At 34.4% G+C, this 14,364-nt stretch overlaps 1 protein-coding gene across 6 annotated transcripts in view; it reads right to left on the reverse strand.

Moving 5' to 3' along the window:
- LOC149804287 (ras guanyl-releasing protein 3-like) overlaps positions 1-14,364 on the reverse strand; it is a 269,841-nt gene that overhangs the window by 44,300 nt on the left and 211,177 nt on the right. For all 6 annotated transcript variants that reach the window (XM_089938462.1, XM_089938456.1, XM_089938466.1 and 3 more), the window contains 3 exons: positions 13,516-13,632; positions 7,453-7,550; positions 2,587-2,770 (listed from right to left, as the gene is read on the reverse strand). In XM_089938462.1, the coding sequence (XP_089794588.1) occupies positions 2,587-2,770; positions 7,453-7,550; positions 13,516-13,632 (399 nt within the window). The remainder of the gene's footprint in view (positions 1-2,586; positions 2,771-7,452; positions 7,551-13,515; positions 13,633-14,364) is intronic.

The raw sequence follows: 14,364 nt of genomic DNA on the forward strand, positions 1-14,364 counted from the left end.
GCAATAAATGAGAAACTGACCTTTATTCAAAACTTAACCAGGGTGTAACAGATAGACTCAATGACAGACAGGCAAGGGTAACACTATATGCCCCTTCATGTTTATGAAATATAGATTGCAGTGACTTACTTTTGGAAAGATAATGCTGTTTTGACCAATGTGCATCTAGAAACCAAGCTTCACGATTCTGGCCAATGATGCCAGAGACACTGAACAGTGGAACAGAGAGAGTTCTGAGACTGAAAATCCCTAATTAAATACAAATCTTAACCATGGTGTGAAGTCCAGGAAAGGGTACCACCATACTAACCTTTCTCATATGTGGCAGACATAAGAAAATAATTTGTATGTTGCCAATATATTAAATTTAACAAGTTCACAATTATAAGTATTGCAAAAAGCAACAAAGGGAAAGAGTTGTAAAATGATTCACACTCGAAGACCAAAGTAAATTCCATAAATACTGCACAAATTTTTCTGTACTTCTGGTATGTATGGAAACCAGTAAATGTAAAATAAATGTGTAACAAAATTGGACAATTGCTGACATTCTCCGAAAAGCTACTTGGTTCATTTACTCATAACCATGATAAAGTATATAAAAATTTATTTGGTTCTAAGTTTAGCAAGTTTGTGCTCTGGCACTAAAATTGATTTTATAGCACACAGAAGGATATAGAGAGCAAAAAAAGCCCCCTTCTGCTATTGAGGAAGGGGAAATGATGAAAAAAGGTTTTATATAACATAATTCTATAATAAAAGGGATGGATAGTGCAGTCTTAACTGCACCTCTGCTCTCATGGATTTAAGCTCTACAGATGACAAAAATTATTGTTACATAAGTTGTTCGAAAACAATTTAACATGAATAATAGCATTTAACATGAATAATAGCATTAACATGAATAATAGCATTTAACATGAATACTAACATTTAATATGAATACTAGCATTTAACATGAATAATAGCATTTAACATGAATAATAGCATTTAACATGAATACTAGCATTTAATATGAATACTAGCATTTAACATGAATAATAGCATTTAACATGAATAATAGCATTAACAGTACTTTGTACATTTGCCCCATGTTTAACACTCATTTATGTAGGCCATGTTTGACTCTGGAGATTACTGACCAATGGGTCTCAATGACTTTCACCTTCAGTTAAGATATGCAGTCTTGAACTAGCTTAATAAGTAGAGACAAGTATTTTCTTATTATACTCACCATGACCATGACCTAGGACTTCTAGAATAAAGTGTCTAAAGTTGTTTTTTTTCATACCCAATGTGCAAACCATCCACAAAGTTTGATCAAGAAGCTTTCTCTGGAGCTAAAGTTACTGTGGAAAATGCAGTTTTATTTGAGTCACATTGATGAAGATCTTTGCCCTCCAATATTTATGCCAAGGTATACTGTAAAGACCCAAAGCTAATATATGATAATACTTTTTTCAGTCAAAGTAACCTTGACCTTAGACCGTACATACCATACCACAATCAACAGGCTTTCATCTTACCTAAAAAGTAAAACATTCACAAACTTTGGTGAAGAAATATGGTTCAGAACTTAAGGTTTTGCGCAGAAATAATTTTTCATATTTCAGCAAGTGACCCTGACCTTAGAGTCCCCCAAAAATAGGTTTCTGGCTTGTACTCTACCTTCCTCCATGTGCAAGCAATCTACAAACGTTTCATCTATGTCTGTTATGTACAAACTAATGCTACTGCACAGACACCATATTTTTAAGTCAGTGCCCTTTGCCCTTTTGACTCTGAACTTTATAGGCTTCTTCCTTGGCCCAAGTAAAAGCCATCCACAAAGTGTGGTCCCACTCTCTGATGTAGAAATAATGCTATTGTGTGGAAAACATATTTCTACTTCAATCACAATGACCTTGACCTTGGACCTTCTGACCCCCAAAATCAATTCACTCATTCTATGCTTCATCCACAAAGGACCACTCCAGTGGTCTAAGTGATTAAAACATCCACATTGGATGTATGAGGTCACAGATTTGAATCCTGGCCAAGTCATACCAAAGATCTTTAATAATGGCACTAACAGCTGCCTCACTTGGTGCTCAGCATTAAGAGGTTAATGTTAGGACTGGTAGGCCTGGTGTCAGGATAATGTGACTAGGTGGGACATCATGCTACACATCTGTGGCATTATGCCCCAGTGCTAGACATCACTATAAACTACTACACAACAGACATCATAGCAATATATACGGCTGAAAAATTGTTAAAGCTATGTTAAAAATCCAAATCACACACACTCATCCACAAAGTTTGGTAGAAGTCTGTGATGTAGGACTACTGTTATTGTGCAGAAACCATTTTTTCCTTGCAGTCACTGGGACTTTGACTTGGGGCTTTTTGACACCAAAATCAATAGATCTCTTCCTTACCACAAGTGCAAGCCATACACAAAGTTTGGTAAAGGTGGGTGGAATAAAACAAAATAGGTAACTGATTGATGCATGTACAGAGGTCCTAAAATCGTATACTCTTCCCTTTGTGCAAAATTAAGTTTTAAAATAAATAGATAAGAGAACACTGAATAAAGTAGCTCACCCTGAGGGTGTTGATGAGATCCATGTTGGCAAAAAGACCTGGAATTGAGTCATGTGCCTGTAGTTTGGTCAATTCACGAAGAATAAGGAAAAGTTGAGCCATTTTGCGAAAGTTGATGAGATTCCCCTCCACTTTATCAGGTAGAGCAGTGTGTAACAGTATCAGATCCTTCAAATGAACACCCCTGAAAGAAAAAATAACCCTATCTATCTCTCTCTCTCTCAAAAAATGAGTGTAACAATTATTGAGAACTGCAATTCTTCTCCAACCAGTGTACAATTTGTCAGAAACTTCCTGTTACATCATGTCTTCTATTCATGCTTAAAACTAGTCTTCAACTTGTCAGAAACTTCATGTTACATCATGTCTTCTATTCATGCTTAAAACCAGTCTTCAACTTGTCAGAAACTTCCTGTTACATCATGTCTTCTATTCATGCTTAAAACTAGTCTTCAACTTGTCAGAAACTTCATGTTACATCATGTCTTCTATTCATGCTTAAAACCAGTCTTCAACTTGTCAGAAACTTCCTGTTACGTCATGTCTTCTATTCATGCTTAAAACCAGTCTTCAACTTGTCAGAAACTTCCTGTTACGTCATGTCTTCTATTCATGCTTAAAACCAGTCTTCAACTTGTCAGAAACTTCATGTTTATTTTGTCTTCTATTCATGCTTAAAACCAGTCTTCAACTTGTCAGAAACTTCCTGTTACATCATGTCTTCTATTCATGCTTAAAACCAGTCTTCAACTTGTCAGAAACTTCATGTTACATCATGTCTTCTATTCATGCTTAAAACCAGTCTTCAACTTGTCAGAAACTTCATGTTTATTTTGTCTTCTATTCATGCTTAAAACCAGTCTTCAACTTGTCAGAAACTTCATGTTACATCATGTCTTCTATTCATGCTTAAAACCAGTCTTCAACTTGTCAGAAACTTCCTGTTACATCATGTCTTCTATTCATGCTTAAAACCAGTCTTCAACTTGTCAGAAACTTCATGTTACATCATGTCTTCTATTCATGCTTAAAACCAGTCTTCAACTTGTCAGAAACTTCATGTTTATTTTGTCTTCTATTCATGCTTAAAACCAGTCTTCAACTTGTCAGAAACTTCCTGTTACATCATGTCTTCTATTCATGCTTAAAACCAGTCTTCAACTTGTCAGAAACTTCCTGTTACATCATGTCTTCTATTTATGCTTAAAACCAGTCTTCAACTTGTCAGAAACTTCCTGTTACATCATGTCTTCTATTCATGCTTAAAAATAGGCACTACATTGTCAGGAAGTTCACGTGTTACATTATCTCTTTTGATGCCCTTCACATACACCTAATTCTTCCAATGACACTGTTTTACATAAGATCTGCATCAAAAATAGATGGCAAAGCAACATAAATATAACACAGAAATGGAAGTTTATTGGGAAAGTCACAAAAAGAACCCTAATTTAATATTCCTAAAGCTGTTCTTAGTTTTTTTAATAAAATTTTGGGACTGTTTTCACTTCAAATTCTATCATAATCAAATTAGGAGAAATCATAATAAAATGTGTTACTTGTGAGTAAAATATATTGGATATAGCTTGTGATTTTTTTAAAAAGATCGATTAATATTGTAGTCATGCAAAGCATACATCTCATGAATGCACTGTTTTGGAACCATCAATCTTAACTTGCATTTTTCATAACTCATTTCAAAATGCAAATATTCTGAGATTAAAAACAGGAAGTCACATGCTTTTCTTTTAAATTTTTTCATGCTTACCACTATCATCAAATAAGGACAGTAAATAGGTAGAAATAAGTCAAAAAATATAAAGTGTTATTTAGTTTAGAACAGAAATGAATTTAAAAAAATACAGTTCATACAAAACTGTTGACTGACCAACAGTCAGAATAGAGTAATATTTAGATATATTGTTTTTTACAAAACAGAAGACCTAAATTAGCTATTGAAAAATATGGCCAAAATATGCCTTCCTGTCAATAGGCACTAGTTGTAACAACAATGATTCACCAATGAACATCAGTGAAACAGCTTGATTTGAAACTTAATAATGCAGTACATCATTGTAAAATGGTGTTACTGATGCGGTTTTTATAATGAATGTCACACTGGTATCACACACTCAGCAGCTGACTGAGTAGAGTTTGGGATGAGCCTAGGCTCGAGCTCGAGGCTCGATAATTTTGGAGCATTTTTGGGGGCTTGAAGCTCGAGGTCGAAGCTCGATGAGCTTCGAGCTTACGCCTAGAAAATTCTCTGCTTTTTGATATTATCGGACCGGATAAACCAGTGCGATAATTAATTGACTGTGGGAATGAGCGGCTTTACAGATTCACACGGCCTACGCTTCCCCATGTGTTGGTCGACCAGTGGGCGGTCGTTGCCTTGCAACGGTCATCGCTGGGGGCTCCTAAGATAATAATTCCGACTATTATGATTGCGGCTGACGGGGAGAAGGGGTTTTTCAACTTCTGCAAGTGAGAGAACCAGTGAACTTCTCAAGCGTTTGGCCTGACGATGAGTGGTGCCGGAGGGGCAGTAGGCGCACAACTGACGCCCGAGGGATTTCTTTTAAACTGATTTTTGAATAGTTCAAACAACATAAACGTGTTATCAGCGATTTTTCACATTGTATCTGCTCTTTGTTTGTTAATTTTTACTTATATTTTATTTCTAAAGCAGTAGCGATGTCAAAAAATAAGAAATCAGCTGTTTGGACTTATTTTAACAAGCATGAAAACGATAATTTCGCTGCTTGCAATGAATGTAAGCAGACAATTTCATGTCCACAAGGAAACACTTCAACAATGCGTTGACATCTGCTTAGCATTCATCATATTGACGTCAACAAGGATGAGTCTGAAATAGAGCTGAAGAAAATGAGAACAATGGATAACTTTGTTGTCAAAACTTCACTGGAAGAAATAGTCTAGAAACTCGCTGCAGTCAATGGATTCTTGATTCGGAAAATCACTCATTCAGAATTTATTCGTCAATTGCTGTCATTAAGAGGAATGAAGCTACCTGCTGATGAAAGATCGGTGATGGCCCTTATTCGCGATTTTGAAGAAAAAGTGAAGCAAGAAGTCATACAGGACATTAAGAAAGAACTCTCAGAATCAAAGAGATTTTCAATATCATTGGACGAATGGACAAGTAACGGAAAACATCAATTTCTCAACATCAACCTTCACACAGTCTCGTCAAAATGTATCAATCTTGGTCTTGTCAGAATTTACGGAAGTTGTAATGCTGAAAGAATGAACGAGCTCGTTGAGGAACATCTTAATTCGTTTGGTGTCTCATTCAAACAGGATACTGTTGCCCCTACCGGTGATGGAGCAAGTGTCATGATCAAGTTTGGAGAAAAATCGCCCGCCCTGTATCAAGCCTGCCTTGATCATGGATTGCATTTGGGTGTTACAAAAACTTTTTACAGAGAAAATTGCCCAGGTCAAGGAATTTCAGTTTTTCATGTGAAGAAACTGGACAGACTGATGATTTCAATGAAAGCAACGATAAATTGAGTGCTGAAGAAGTTGAGATACAAAGCAAATCATGGAAGGAAAATATAAACACTGTGAGAGAAATCGTTAAATTTTTAAAAGGCTCAGCCATACGATCAGATGCGTTTAAAGCTAAAAGCTCAGAAAAATTTAACAAAGAACAACAACTGTCCCTCGACTGCAAAACTAGATGGAATTCCATGCTAAAAATGCTAGAAATCTTTATTAAATTATACGATGTCACCAATGAAGTGCTGAGTGAAATCGGATCCGAGCATCTCTTAACTAATTTGAACATAGAATTATTGAAATCCATAGTTTTGGCGTTGAAACCAGTTGAGGTTACTCTTAATGCTATGAGCGAAAAAAAAGCTTCTCTGAGAACCGCTTATGTTGCTATTAGCTTCATGAGGGAAAAACTGTCTGCACAAGGAACAGAGATCAGTTGCACTCTTTTAGAAAATATTGATCATTACATCGACGGTAGAGTTAATCAACAACTTATGGATCTTATGATTTCTCTGCACCATTTGGATAATGTTCCATCCAAAACTTCTATTGAATTAGCGACAAATTTGATGAAGTGGCTATTTCCATCGGCAAATACTGCAAATGAAGAAGCACATGATGAGAAAATAACAATTAACCACAACGAGCTCTCACTTGAAGATGAACTTAGAAGATTTCGATTGGAAGCTTTTTGCACTCAGGGATCTCTTCAAGCAGATCGATTTAAGAAATTACGCCAAGAATTTTCCTTGTCAAAAAGTAATGGTGAACTGACTGAAAATTTGAGGAGACTATCAGATGCCATCAGTACAATCAAACCGACTTCAATTGATTCAGAAAGAGCATTTTCAGTTGCTACTAATTTCTGTATAAAATTGCGATCAAAGTTATCGGATAAATCTCTGCATGCTCTTGTCTTTTTGAAATACTATTATATTAACAAGAATGATGTTTAAATAAATTATAAAGAAAATTATTTTTTGTACTACTCAAGCTCGAAAGCTCGAAAAAATTATCGAGCTCGAGCTCGCACGAGCTTCAAATCCCCGAGCTTTCCTATACTCTATGACTGAGTGCCTGTTACAGCAGAAGTTGATTTGCATTGACAGAATAATAAGATTTGTGGATATCATAACCACAAAGGGTTCTGCAGAATGCTATGTATGTCTTGCCCTTTATAAGCACACATCAGCATCACTGTCTTAAATTTTTCTCTGAAAAAAGCAAGGCAAAAATGTTAATTAAACTGATTTATAAATCACAATGATAATTATTATTATATAAAATATCTACATAAATGAAAAGAAAAGATGAAACAATTATCAATTTGAGTATACTTACAAAATTGGTATTTTGAACCCCACACACTGATGAAAGACTTTTCTGTAATTACTAAAATTATTGTTGGAGGACAATAACTCAGTGTATTCCATCAGAGTCTGAAAGGGTTAAAAAAACAGAAGACAATAATAATTTTATCTATTAATTACTTTATCCAGTGGTATATAAACTGGTATACTTTCGTCATAATTCATACTAATATTTAGGACATACAAGTAATGAATTCAGGCCACAGTGATTTCTTCTTTACAATTTAATACTGAAATCACAGAAAATGTGTCCGTTTCGAAACTAATCTCCATATAAATCAATACAGATCTAATACTGATGATTTACAATGACAGGACCAATACCATTTTGATAGAGTACCAATTAGGTTTAGCTCCCCAATGTTGCTTCAGTTTTAATGACTTGATAACTGTAACTATTTCAAACTGAAGTTTGTTTAATAGAATTAACTTATCAAAATATTTTATCACAGTACATGCTGTTGTTATCACATCATTATTAAAGTAAAAGCTGCTTTGAAAGACTACTACTGTGAGAGGATGCCTGTCTTGAGAGACAATGTTCTCAGTGCACAGATTTATTGATGTACAGTGGTACAGCGTTATGACATGTTTTGAGAGACCATGACTTTTTGGGCGGAAGGGGTGGTCTTTCATGACAGATTCTACTGTATTATTTATGATCAGAGTTCAAATCCTGCAATAATGGCTTTTTGCACAAGTCCTAACAAATGATTTCACCTCCTGGCCGTGATTCCCTTGTCTAACTTCTGACCCTTAAAAGTAGTGCTATAACAAGCACTCTAGCATGCAAATACAAGTCAGGTACATCATAGACTCTTGTCAGAAGATTTGGACTCAAATACTTCACTAATAAAGGAGACAACTTCAACTGGCACTTAGAGAAACATGTTACAGTAGTCCCTCCTATTAAAAGGCTACCCCTTCTGCAACTGGAAAGTAGCCATATAAGAGGGTCAGCCTTTCTATTTGGGGATTACTGCAGGTGGCAGTTGGTCAAAGGGGCTGTTCATAGTGAGGAGCTGTACTTGCAATGTTATGTCACTTCAGATAAACTCGACTTATGGCAACTACAGGAGTCTACACTGACCCCAATTTTCCATGTTATGCTACAGTTTAATCAAAGCAGTGTATCAATGTTCAGATCAATATTTCACTTCTCACGCCTATAGTCAGTGTGGTCTGTAAAGTTTTGCACAATAAAATAATTCTAGCCATTTTCCTACATTTCACTGATCAGTGGAATAGGTTGACAAATCACAGAATATTATTATGACTAGCTAGCTGCTAGCTATAATAATATTTTCTGATTGGTCAATCTATTTAATGACACACAATCTGATTGGTCAATCTATTTAATGATACACAATAACATTTTATACTAATATACATTATTTGTTAGCATGCATATAATAAATACATAAGCAAACTGTGTGTTTCTTGTTGACAATAAATACTGGTTATTCCAATTTTGGTAAATGCCTTGTAAAGTTGGGGGTATGTATATATGTTGTGGTTGTATGGGGTTTAATGTCTTGGGTGGTACATCCTCAAACAATTCCTCCAAGTAGATCATGTGAAAATATTTCTGACGCACAGGATGGAAATCAACACACTCAACAAGAATGTACTCCAGTGTCAGCTGACATTCCAGTTGAGTTTAAAGCTTTAGGAGGTAGGCATGAGTCCTCAGAATGTGTATCCAATACATGATCATCACAATACTACCTCAGCTCTCCTATTTGTTCTACATGATGGATGTCACTCTCCAGCTTGATGTTCTAAAGTTTGTAGAATTCTCATTATGCATATTTTGCCAAGTATGATGAACGTCACACTGATTTATATATATGAAGTTAATATATGCAATCTTCCATTTGGACAACCCAATCATTGGCCTGACCAGATTAGACATTCAATACCACCAACAATGTCAAGTTCTAGTATATGCTGCCAGGTATACACCTGCGAATCCTAACAAGGCCTTCTAAGTAAGGCTTTCAATATCTTTCCATACAGATTTCTCCATGTGTGTACATCAAAAAACAATTAGGAACTTGGAGGCCCAAACTGAAGAATTAAAACTACAATTACATGCTATTAAGTCAGCACAGGGAAGGATTAATAAACAAGTAGCCTCATGTGAAATAGCAATTCAGACAGACTCTCAAATAGCAACAATGTCAGATGCTCAGACACAGACAATCCCAATGGCGTTTGTACTTTTTACCTCTGTGAAATGTTAAAAGCAGTAATATCAGTTTCTAAAAAAAATCCATTTGGACAAGGCCAACCGACGTAATGGTGTTCAGTCTTCTTTTCCGTGTTAGTATTCTTATTATTGTTCTTACTGAAAACCATGAACCAGGCATTTATTTTTGTTCTTCTGAATATAGATGTGCATTCCAATATTTATTTACAGTGGTGCTAAAGCCTGCAGACTGTATAAAATGTATAATCAATTTTGATGAATCTTCTAGAACAGTATAATACACAAATTCCTTGTGTTTCATCACCGATAGATTTACCCTGAATATTTTTAGATGAAAGTTAGAAGGGAACTGCCAGTCCCCTCCACTCCCCAATTAAATAATGTAGATGAAGTATTCTTATATGTGATTATGTTTTAACATATAAATAGAGAGGGATGTATGTAGGAAAGTTACTATTTCTTATATTTTGTTTAGCACATAAAATTACGCTCTGATTAGCTGATGTGATATTATGCATTTAGAATCTAGAAATGTTGCATATATATTCCATAAGTTTAAAAACAACGTATTAATGCTTGTTTTTTGTTTTTTTTGGTATTTTGCATTAGTGATTTTATTAACCTTTTCTGATTCTGATGTGTTAATCGGTAACAAAGTCAAGAAAAATGGAGAGAAAATTTATTTTTATTTCAACGTATGTTTTACAAACAAATCATAATTTTGAATGACAGTTTAAAACACAAAAGAATGCATTATATTCATTAGAGTTATGGTGTTGAAAAGAGCAAGACTGGCTGATTATATTTATACTATGTGGATAATACATTTCCTTAATTAAAAGATATATACATTTACATTTTGTAAGGGAAGTATAACTGTATGCATGTATTGATGAAAACAACAATACAAAAACTGCTGTCCCTGATGACGACAGCCACCCTTAAAATGATACACATTTTACACACAAAAACTAACTGAAAAGGAAGCAAAGTAGATACAAATGAACATTATTGGTATCAATACATTTATTTGGGACACACACACACACACAGAGTTACATACAACCCTATTTAGACTACTGTAATACAGTATGGGGTAATTCAAATGATCAAAACATACCAAAGCTGGCATATTTTCAAAAAAGAGTATTTGGGCTAATATCAATCCAAAGAGAAAGCAAGGAAAATTTAGCTGGTAAGTTAAAAGTATTACCTATTAAAGACAAAATCAATTTGATAAAAGCCAAATTAATGTACAGGATATCCAATAATAGTGCTCCTGAATATTTACAATCACTATTCCAGTATAGGCTACCTGGTAATACTCCCCACCTGCAATCCATGACTACCAAACAGTATAAAATTCCCAAACCAAATAAGGAATTATTTAAAACAAGTTTCCAACACTCTGGAACTCTGCTCTGGAATAGTATTCCAGTTGAGATTAGAAATGCCCACTCTGTTTCCTTCTTCCAAACCCAATATATCCAGTGGCTTCAGAGATGCAGCTAAAATAAATAAATTCCTTTGTATAAGGGCCTCAAAGTAGATTAGTTCTTAGCTAACTGTGTTACCCTCTTTAAATAAAGTCATTATTATTATTATTATTATTATTATTATTTTTATTATTATTATTATTATTATTATTATTTTTATTATTATTATTATTAATATTATTATTATTATTATTATTATTATTTTTATTATTATTTTTATTATTATTATTATTTTTATTATTATTATTATTTTTATTATTATTATTATTATTATTTTTATTATTATCATTATTTTTATTATTATTATTATTATTATTTTATTATTATTTTTATTACTATTATTATTATTATTATTATTATTATTATTATTATTATTATTATAAAGCATTTGAGGTTTTGTATCTCTTTAAAGTTAGTCTAGTTCCTAAATCAACTCCACTGAATCTAAAATGAAACCTGGAGATGGATGAAACCCAGGAAAGCCAATATCAGGATTTCACCCAATAATCAAACTTGTGTATTTTTTGCTATTATTCTGTGACTCAGTCATTTAAAGGTCATTTCATTAAGACTTGCAGTCAAATCATTAGAACTGACAGGTGTGCAAGCATAGTCTACCACTTCAAGTACTTCAGTCTTAAATATGGTATTTATCAAGAGGTACTTTTAATAGACTGCATCTGTCAAATATACCACAGGCCTTGACTCTTTGATTCAATCATGTCTTCATAAAAATTGTTTGTTACAAAGAAATGACGATATTTATTTGTATTTATTTTTCAGTTCCAAGTGAGTGTTTGTTGTATATAGAAATGTCTATCAAGGTCTGTCACAAGAAGTGACTATTATACATGCTACATCCCTGCTATATTAGCAGGTGTAGTAGAAGTTTTTATCTCACTTCACACTAGTTTCTTGCCTTTAAACTAAGTCACATGATTACAACATACCAGGTTAGTATGAAAAATACCAGGTCAGTGTGGCAAGACATCACGTATGATATGATTTTGAATTTGCTCCATGTTTCTGGGCTGTACTTCACATTAAAATAATAGGAAATAACAGGCAAAGCAATTTTTATAGTCATCATCGGGTAAATCTGTTGTTTAGTTTGTAGGTGACCCAATGTGGTATTATACTGAACAGAAAACTTATCCAGCTTGGCGCAAGTGCCTCATGTATTAAGTTTTTTTTACTGACACAGAATAACTAATAAACCACGTAGCTAATAACACAAGATTTTTTTTACATACTTGTCATTAGGTTAAGATTTTCACCTATATCATTCTGCCCCCACCCCCACCAATTCTGATTTATCCAATGCAAAGTATTCACATTCATATTTTCAGACTAACAATCCTGTCCCATGATACACCTGTGCTGCTTATTGATAAGTAGCAAAATATAACGCCTATGATATATTATCAATACACATATGATCATGACAGTCTTGTCATGTTTAGATGGATTGCCATTGGAAGGGTGGTGCTGTTTCATACAAGCCAACATGTGGGTCATATTTCCAGAATGCAGATTACAGACAAACCATGACTTATCACTTGTTCATCAGCCGTTCCTATCCACCACAAGATATAAAAAATAATTCCAAAAAGATTGCCAGCCAGCTATTGAAGATTCTAATTCTTTTTGGCCATTTCATGACCCTCCATTTGATTGGATGCTGGACTCATCCTGGTCACCACACACTTTGTTCTGCATTGCATGAAAGCTTTAAAAAACCTCTTATTAGTTTTTTGAAGTAATTACTTAAATGTGCAAGTCATGATGGTATTATCTTAAAAAAACAGAAGAAACAGTGCAATTTCCAACATGCAAGGAAAATCTTGTCTCAAAATGTCTGACTGTGACAGTGAAATGATGAACCAAATCCCTTACACAGCAGATATGAAACAACACCCATCCAGTTCCACAAATTAACACAAGGTGACTAACTTGTGCATTTGTAAATTTTCCCCCTTTATGATTCTGTGCTCATTTGTTATCCTGTCAACACAACCAGTCACTGAAATGAGATCAACATGAAGGAGGCAGTGTCTTTGCTACAAAGATTGAGTTTTGATGCCCAACCTCTGGTGTGTCGCACAGTGAACAAGCTACATACAGTTCTGATTGATGGTTATTGTTCTCCTTGAATCTGAACAAATAACAACCACCAATTAGAAATGAATGTAGCATATTTCAACAGTGGTCAATGAAGTCAGATAAAATGAGACTAGACTGTACATACAGAAAGACCAGCTGACTCTGTCTTACTTTTTATTTAACAAAACATACAGCTTAAAGATAAGCTTTGGCTGTATATTACCTTCTGTGTTTCTCCAGGTATACAGGTGGTAGTTTTGGCCAGCCTAGCTAGGGCACTATGCGTCAACCCACCTACCACTGCCATCAAAGTGTTGAAATTCTGTTGAAGTCGTAATTTCTGAAGATAAGAAAACATAAAACAATGTATGAAGCTCCAAACTATTGAAACTGAACATCTTTAAGTTTGATTTTAGAGTGTGAACTTTGAAACTAATAATAGTACACCAATCTTATCCAAAATAACTGCAAAAAATTGTTTCGAATTCCCAAAAATTATTTCACAGTTTACTGTTGTAATTTTAAACCCACAATTTCTTTACTCGACAGCAAAAGAAAAAGTGGCTATAACATGCATGTGTATGCAGAACAAAAAGACATCAAAACACTTTAAAAATAAAAATCTGAAAACTTGCTTTAGTGGCATGAAAATATAATCAAGTCATGTACACATGTCTGCCAAATTTCAATTTTCTCTTTGCCATGGTTTTTACTAATGAATCACATGAAGGCTTTTGTAAAGAGTGTATGTGTGATTTGGATTTTTGAACACAGCTTTAACAATTTTTCAGTCATACTGTTATGATGTCTGCAATATGGCAGTTTATTATAGTGATGTCTATGCTGCAGACATATCGCATGATGTCCCACCCAGTTACATTATCCTGGCATCAGGACAACCAGTCCAAAAACTAAGCTCTTAATGCTGAGCGCCAAGTGAGGCAGCTGTTAATAAAAGTTGTGTAAGTCTTTAGTATGACTCAACCGGGGTTTGAACTGGTGACTTCCCGCATCTTTTTCATAGATGACAATTATGCCAGGACTTTAGAGCAGGGTGGGAGGAGGGCATTTG

The sequence above is a fragment of the Sinohyriopsis cumingii genome, chromosome 2 (genome assembly GCF_028554795.1).
Source record: "Sinohyriopsis cumingii isolate HCF-2022 chromosome 2, ASM2855479v2, whole genome shotgun sequence".
Classification (NCBI taxonomy): domain Eukaryota; kingdom Metazoa; phylum Mollusca; class Bivalvia; order Unionida; family Unionidae; genus Sinohyriopsis; species Sinohyriopsis cumingii.